The sequence below is a fragment of the Odontomachus brunneus genome, unplaced genomic scaffold (genome assembly GCF_010583005.1).
Source record: "Odontomachus brunneus isolate Ranch 3 - 2012 unplaced genomic scaffold, Obru_v1 Obru_scaffold_002, whole genome shotgun sequence".
In the NCBI taxonomy this organism is placed as follows: Eukaryota; Metazoa; Arthropoda; class Insecta; order Hymenoptera; family Formicidae; genus Odontomachus; species Odontomachus brunneus.
Window position 1 is genome coordinate 4963271 of NW_022639452.1, and position 9210 is coordinate 4972480.

At 29.1% G+C, this 9210-nt stretch overlaps 1 protein-coding gene across 3 annotated transcripts in view; it reads left to right on the forward strand.

The window, feature by feature from the left end:
- LOC116841566 (guanylate cyclase soluble subunit beta-1) overlaps positions 1-9210 on the forward strand; it is a 45191-nt gene that overhangs the window by 19615 nt on the left and 16366 nt on the right. For all 3 annotated transcript variants that reach the window (XM_032809645.1, XM_032809653.1, XM_032809662.1), the window contains 4 exons: positions 457-585; positions 2262-2344; positions 3841-4011; positions 4436-4673. In XM_032809645.1, the coding sequence (XP_032665536.1) occupies positions 457-585; positions 2262-2344; positions 3841-4011; positions 4436-4673 (621 nt within the window). The remainder of the gene's footprint in view (positions 1-456; positions 586-2261; positions 2345-3840; positions 4012-4435; positions 4674-9210) is intronic.

Below are 9210 nucleotides of genomic sequence, written 5' to 3' on the forward strand. Positions count from 1 at the left end.
ACACGCTTCCGAAATGTTGAAGAAGTGCGAGAATGGGTGGACGAATGGATTGCTTCGAAACAAACATCGTTTTATCGAGATGGTATCGCCCAGTTGCCAGAAAGATGGCAAAAAGTTGTAGAAAGTGATGGAAAATACTTTCATTGAAATAATTTAAATAAATTTTTTACAATAAATGCTTTTTCTCAGTATTTTTTGGGCGGAAACTAAGTTAAGGTCCTAATAGATAAAAAAGATATGAATTATCTAATTTCTTTATCTGGATAATAATTTAGATAATTTTATTCAGATGCCGGCAAACACACTGATTAAAATTGAAAATTATCTTAAATATTTGTAGCATTACATTCATATTACTTTATTCGGTAATACATTCATATAATATTTTTTTTTCTATATACTCTTTGATATAAATGTTTTTCACAAAAAATCGACAGTAATTTATTATTTTTATAGGTCAGACCGCATCTGGAATTAACATTTGAAAACATACTGTCACATATAAATACAGTTTATGTGTTACGGACAAAAAAGAATGTCATGCGTGTCAATGCTGCGGAGGAATATTCGAACTTGCGTTTAAAGGTTAGTACTTTGATTTAGATTTGGATATCGGAAAAAATGAATATGCTATGGAAAAAAATGATTTAGTCGATTCAGCAAATTTATATTTTATTAGACAGTATTAAACATTATAACAGCAAATTTATATTTTATTAGACAATATTAAACGTTATAACTAGCAGATTTGCTAGTGCATCAAATAAATTATGTGTAAAAACAATTGTTAACCTTCCCATGGAGCAAATCCATTTTTGTTGATATTATTTTAATTAATACGACAAATTATTTTGTAATTCGAGCTAATTCAAGTATACGAAGTATACACAGATTCATTAATTTTACCAAGCAAATATTCAGTTTACCTTTATTTAACGTTAATAAAAATATAATTTTGTTTGTTTTACGGAAAAATGAATCAATGCAGTTGCAGTTATCTTGTATGCAGGGTGTTTATCAACGGCCTTCGATGAGGATTTCATCTGCATTGTTTTGAAATTGTTAAAAGTAGGTAGTACCTACTTTTTTCCCCAACTCTCCCTCTCCCCTGCTCTATATTGATGTCTTGGAATTAAAACAAAATAGCTCAAGATTTTATTGAGCCCTTCAACTCTCTTTCAGGATTTTCCTTGGAAATGAAAGATCTTTTACTTGTTAAAACTTTTTTATGGCAAGGGCACGTGTTTTGATTTTAGATTTAAAAAGAAGAAAGAAACAAAAGACTTTTTCACTCTCGTAGTTCTTTGGAAACTTTTTCAAATTATGCATGATGAAACCCTTTCATAGCTTATGAGAAGACTTCTGAAATTTTACATGCACAATTAATAAACAATTAGTAAAATTGAAAAAAAACCAAAAAAACTAACACAACAAATTTAGAGTTTTTTTAAATTTTTTTAAAAATTTCAAATTTTAAATGATAAAATCCCATCAAGACTTCCGAGAAGACATTTGTTTGTGCTAATTTTAAGTCAGTATGAATAAAATCCTCATAGAAGGGCGTTCATGAACATCTTATATATTAACGTTATTCAAGATTGGCATATAAGACACTTTTCTATCACTATTTATTTTCTACCAATATGAGGATGCTCTTAGTATCGAGCCAAAATATCTTTATTGTGTAACTTATTGACTAATTTGATTTTCCTTCTTTATAATTATATGTATTATTTTTGTGATACTATATATTGATATAAATTATATGAATCTTTATATGTATGTATTTTTACATATGCAATATTTTATTACACTATTTGAATAACTGCAATATAAATATTCCAGACATTTTAATTAGCATTTTAATGAACATTTTTACTTTATCTGACTTCTATTGCTAGAATAACTAATTATTTAGCTATAATAAAATTTATTAAATGCACTAAATTTCTTTGGAAATAATATCAAAAAAATTAGTTGCATGTACGAAGTTATATCTTTCTTTATAAAGAAAATCATTTTCGCTGTATTAAAAATTTTATCATGCCATAACATAAAATTTTATCAGGTATAAATTTTATTAGGTACAATTTTATGTAGCTCTGGGAATAAGTTATAGTAGCATAGTAAACTGACTGTTTACTTGTTACAAATATAAATTTGCTAGGCTAGTAAAGTTTCCAAATATGACAATACATTTTTTTTTTTCGTAACACTCTGATTAATATTTGTATTATATGAACGTTTAATTAATGTTCCAGGGTCAAATGTTGTATATACCTGAAACAGATTTAGTTATCTTTCTATGTTATCCAAGTGTTATGAATCTGGATGATTTGACCAGGTAAGATCTGTATAATCAGTTGATAATTTTATTTACGCAAATTGCTTTTTTGTTTAATTGAATGTTCCCGTATAGTTGAGAGATTACACTATTCTAGTGATAGAAAATTTAGCGTATTTTTGGGAATTTTTTATACTCAAACAAAGAAATTAATCGAAAATCCGTTTAGAAGACTTTATTGTACATATTATTAAGTGTATATTAAAATTTTTATGTTAACATATATTACAAAATGGCGGCGCTAGGTTTTTCGGAACGGGGCTCCGGGGTTTGCAGCATAAGTATCACAAACGTTGATCTAGAACAAAAAACCAAAATTTTCGTCATCTACATGCCAATAGCTAAGAGAAGTACATAGGAGATTTTTGATATATTGAAAATTACATATTTTATAAACAATTTTCGACGAAATTTTTAGGGTACAAAATAAACTTTTTCTTCAAATGTATGTTATTTCTATAAAAATAAATATTTAAAAAATTCCCTATGTATAATTTTCTAGCTATTGATATGTAGATGACGGAAAATTTTGGTTTTTGTTTTAGATCAACGTTTACAACATTTATGTTGCAAGTCCCGTTCCGAAAAACACGCTCATGTTGATAAGGCTCTAGCGCCGCCATTTTATAATATATGTTAACATAAAAATTTGAATATACGTTTTAGAACATATAAAATAAAATCTTTTAAACGGATTTTTGATTTATTTCTTTGTTTGCTCACAAAAAAATTCTCAAAAATACGTTTAATTTTCGGACGCTACACTGTTAAATATTGGAGGGTCAAATTTAAACCAATTTCTTGAGTTAAATAATATTTAGTTATTTTTAACTATCATGTGTGTCAAAATTTACTATTTTAACACAAAACATGTGTTTAAAAAAACAACCACATCTAATCAACCCATTTAAAATAATATTAAGTCATTTTTTTACTAAAACAAAGGTTACATTAACGTGCACATAATAAAAAATAAACAAAATTTTAGTCAAATTTAATACATTTCTTAAGTTAAATTATTTAACTCCATTACATTAGTTAAATTAACAATATATTTAGTAGGAGCAGTGGCGACTTATAGGAATGGTTAAAAATAACTCAAATTGAGTATAATTTGACACTACGGATTTAACAGTGTAGAATGGTGTAACCCCTTAATCGGAAGTTGTAACGGAATAGTAAAACGCGTAACTTGTTAGCATGAACTTTAGCGCAACTTCGTCAGTTCACAAGATTTGTGAAACTCGTTTTCTTTTCCGGAAAGGAAGTTAGTTTTTGGCAACAATTTGAATCCTCCCGGTAAACTTGCCAAGTTTTTCTGTCCCTCTGCTTTAAGTGTAATTGCTTGAAATAATTAACGCGTTGACGCTGACCGAAATATCTCACACACGAGATGTCGCCCGATGCGATAAGAAACAGCAGAGACTCCATGCCATTGCGCGTGACAAGCAGCCCCTATCGTCATGATATCGTATGTTATATTCTTTTGGCTCCAGGCGAGGTCTGTATTTGAGCGACGTCCCTTTGCATGACGCCACTCGAGATCTGGTCCTGATGTCGGAGCAATTTGAGGCGGATTACAAACTGACACGAAACTTGGAACTGCTCACCGACAAGCTACAGCAGACGTATCGCGAACTCGACGGCGAGAAGCAGAAAACTGACAGGTAAGGATCTCCGTCTATGGTATTTCCTTCGATTACTGGACGAATCCCCGCCGGGTTTGTTCGTTTACTAGTAACACAATTACACGAGATCCGCGATTCTCCCCCCGCGCGCCCGCGCGCGTCGCGAACTCGATAGAAATTAACGGAAATGAATTTATGACGGTACACGACGCCGTGGCAGAAAGAAAGGAAGGGAGGTAGGAAAGATCGACATCTCAAGTTTTGAGCGAAACATAGAATCTTTCCCGAGATTTCCTCCGTCGAGAGTCGCTCGTTGAAACTATCCAAACTCAATCGTCCACGTCAGCTTGTGGAAACTTTGCCCGAGGATTCCGCTCGCGAATATTAATTCGATTAAGCGAAGCTGAAGCGAAAGACGGGACCCCGTTGCGACGCTGAATAAAACATCATTCGCGTTCTGCAGGTTACTTTACTCGGTACTTCCCATTTCGGTGGCGAACGAACTCAGGCACTCGATACCGGTGCCAGCGAAGAAGTACGATTGCGTTACTCTTTTGTTCTCCGGTATAGTAGGCTTCAGTGCGTATTGCGCTGCTAACACGGACTCCAGTGGCGCCATGAAGATCGTCAACATGCTCAACGAACTGTACACAGCGTTCGACGTGTTAACTGACCCTAAAAAGAATCCGAACGTTTATAAGGTAAATTTTCGCGACTAGTGTCATTTTTGCAATGGCTTCATTGCAAAATCAAGTGAAACTGAAATTATGTGTTAAAACTACACGTTAGCACGTCACCGTTTTACCACATACTTACTGTTTAAATGAACATTCATATGTTCGCTTTAAATACTTAATCTAATCTAATTTAAATACTTAATTTTAAATACTTAATCCTAAATATCGTCTTTTCAACGTTAAGTTGAGACACACATATAAGTATTAATTTAATCTGTTAGTATAATGTTGTTAAAAGCGGGGACGCGCAGAAGCGGATTTATATTGAAACTGGATATAGAATAGAACTAGATATAGATAGATAGAATAGAACTCCAATGAGAGCTTATTGGGAGGGAGGCTAAAACTGGTATTAGCAAGAGAGGACAATAGAGACAGAGATGCTTTCTTTGTCTAATTGTGTAGTTATTGGAGAGAAGGAAAGAGGGGAAGCAGTCACATAGTTATTGAATTAACTTGTCCACGTAACACATATTTTACACAATGTAGTTATATTATTAGAGTATTGGGAAATGTCAAAAATATAGAGTTTCTATGTATAGAAATAGTTAGATATTGCTACATTTGCAAAATAGAATAAGGAGAAGAATATAATATATTCTTCGAGGTTATATCATGTTCTGCGCACACAACATGGGTATCTGTGTTAATCATGTGCCTCTTTATACAATGAAATACATATTATTTTTCTTTTTTTTTTCTTTTTTTCATTATGTTCATTTCCCCTCTTTTATTTTAACTATATCGTCTTCTTATTGAACGAATGCGTTACAATAGTCTTCTATGCTGGACTTCGTTCGCACGCTCTAGCGCGAAGTGCAGCAAATAGTTTCAAAATTTCTTGCTTTCATCTTAATCTATATTATACTTCCACGAGAGCTTCGAGGATTGTTCTGGAACACCTTGTATAACAAGAACAAAAATTGTTTTGATATACAGGGTATCCGGTAATTCACGGAAGAGCATACAGGTAGATTAGGTTAAACAGAACAAAAAATTCTTCCACCATTTTGCGAGTAATCACACAAAATTTTGAACTACTAATTAAATAACATTCGTGAAAAATCACGCGCTATACAGTAAATAAGCTGTGATGGCGATGTTTACCGCTGTCTGCTTGTACATTAAATCAAATTGAACAAAAGTCCCCTCTCTCACTCTCTCTTTCTACCATTTTACAAATAACCATATAGATATTTAAATATTGATTAAAGAAGATTAGTGCATTATTGTGCACAACTATATACTAATTAAAAATACCTTACTAGAAATATTTTCCAATTAACAATAGCAATTTGGATATTATTAACTATGCCAATATCTGTGACAAATTGTGAGGCATTTTTTTCAAAATTAAAATTAATAAAAAATCATCTTCAAAAAATATAATGACGCAAACACGTCATTAACTGATAAAAAAAATATAAAAAGAAGTCAAGTGCACGCGCGTTAGCATTATTTGTCTTTACAAAAAAAGATCATTATAAATAAATTACCACAAAATCTTAGTTAAAAGATATTTAAAAAAATATTATTAAAACCTTATTCAGATCAATTGTATTCTCGCAAATACTCTATTGAAAAATACAATCAATATATAATAAATTATTAAATATAAATTAATAAATATATAAAATTAATAAATTATTAAATATATTCTTAATATATTAGTAACATATTATTAAATAAAAAATAAAATAATTAGAGAATTACATTAATGTTGAAAAAAATTATAATAACTTACACAAAAAACACTTGGCATGCCTTTTTCTTATAGACAAACGGTTCTCTTATTTCAATAATTATCAAAATATTATGTTGATTATCGATGTAATATTAAAAAAAGGCACGTCAAGTGCTTTTTGTGTAAGTTATTATAATTTTTTTCAATATTATTGTATTTCTCTAATTATTTTATTTTTTATTTATTAATATGTTACTAATATATTCATAATATATTTAATTTATAAATATATTATATAGCCAAAACCATATATGTTTATAAAAGTAAAAACTGAAATGATTAATCATTCGTACTTGGCGTAAACCTCTTGATATCATTACTTTTGTAGAGAGTATAAAATTGTCTTGTATTTTTCAATAGAGTATTTGCGAGAATACAATTGATCTGAATAAGGTTGTTTTAATAATATTTTTTTAAATATCTTTTAACTGAGCTTTTGTTGTAATTTATCTATAACGATCTTTTTTTGTAAAGACAAATAATGCTAACGCGCTTCTTTTTTATACTTTTTAACTTGGCTTCTTTTTTATACTTTTTTTAAAAAAGTAATTTTGTTTTTATATCACATCTGTTTTTACAAAATAATATTAATCAGTGAAAATGAGTTTTTTTGTTAATAACTTTATATGTTAAACTTTGATATTGTAAATATTTAGGTGTACATAAAAAGCAGGTTCTTTAAATTTTATTTCAAAATAATTCATTTTTATAAAAAATGTGTCTCTGTCTCTCTCTCTCTTTCTCTCTTATTATTTAATATTTAATATTTATTTATTTATTATTTTATTATTTATATCCCGATGTCTATATAGCCTATTTAATTTAATAAATTATGAGTCGGTAAATCGGTAATCGTAATATATATACGAAAATCTTTGGAGCATATGTTGTATGAATCTTAAAAGTATAGGCACGCCAAGTGTTTTATGTGTGCGTGTGAAATTTTATTTAACTTTTCCCAAAATTTTTATTTTTGTATGTTTATTAAATAAGCTTTTAAGAACTATTTTTTCCCTAATTCTGTGTAATTATCAGGAAATAAAGTCAGTAGAATCCTAAGGTAGAGGAAAGTAACCAAAAGCGACATAGGCGTCCTAAAGCGACATACCTTTATATCTCATAAATTAAATGTTGTATTTTATTGAAACTAATATAAATGTAATTCGTTTTATTAGTTAAGTCATGAAAAATTCATATTTTGTATATTTCTTGTTCTTTTATATACTAAATTAGCAAATATCGAGTTTTAAAAATTCGTAAGTTTTATTTCTATAATTTTCATTGACGAATTACGTAGACCAAACAGCGGTAATTTTTTTTTTTTGTTTAATATTAAATTCTTCTACATGCATTTGACTTTTGTATAAATATTTTTTTAATATTTTATTTTTATTATTTTTTACTGTTTAACTTGAATTATTATTTTTTTACTGTTTAACTTAAAAAACTTTATGAGAATGTGTCTTAAAGTGACATATTTCCTACAGTATGCGAAAGGTGCGATACTCTGTGACTAACATAACTTGATTCTAACTTCCCATTGTGACGTGATATTTGTTTATTTTAAAGTTTTATTCTGTTTAGTTTAAAAATACAACATATATAAAATATATGAGAAATGAAAAAGATGGAAATACCAAATATATGTTTTTATTTAATTATATTTCCTTTTTGTAATATTATATTTTGAATAAATGAATATTATTCATCCATTAAACGCATAAAGAAACTATTTATCAAATATTATTATATATGCAACATATTATATAACTTCCAATAGGTATGTCGCTTTTGACATCCTTTTTCTTGGAACTTTATTTTTGTGAGTTTTACAAAAATATTTTTTTTTTAATGTAGAAACAATTTCAGTAAAAATATGATATTATCTGATAGGAAGTACTTCCAACTACATGTATATATATTTACATTTATATTTTGAGCTTTATATTAAGACATAACTTCCAAAAACAAAGTGGTATGTCGCTTTTGGTGCGTTTACTCTAGTGTTCATATGTATAAAGTAGTTATAACAATATTTATTGTGTATGAAATTAATTTCACTTGGTGTAAACTGTTTGATATCATTTCTTTTTGTAAGAATTTTACCAATAATTTTTGTTATAATATTTTTTGCAAGCAAAGCAAAGTGCACTTGGCTTCTTTTTTTACCTTTTTTAAAAAGGTAATTTTTGTACAGATATTTCTTTTTATATAACTATTAATAATCGTAATCATACAACAATATATTAAAGAAATCTTTTTAATTTTTATTTGGTTGCAAAATGAAACATTTGTTAATGAAGCGGCAACTTGATTTTATTTAATTCCGACACCTAGTTAGCAAATTACGAGTAAGGTCAAAATCTCTATTATGTTTGGTTGCAACATAATATATATTTTATTACTAAAATACTTCATAGTCGAATTTACGGCACAATTTTACTAACCTCTGTCCCTTTCGCAAATAACACTGTTGTAGCACTAATATGAACACTAACTATAATAATATTATGGTTGCGATATTATCGTTCATTTTCTTACTCTTATGGAACGCTTCTTATAGGTGCGTTTGGAGAGCTTGCTATTAGCGCTATCAGCGCTATCATGTTATTCTATCCTTGTTGTATATCTAAGGAGCGATAAAGATAGAAAAACGCGGTAGCGTCAGTATCATGCTCCCCGAACGTTCCTTTTGACAGTACGGAACTCTCTCTCTCTCTCTCTCTCTCTCTCTCTCTCTCTCTCTCTCTCTCTCTC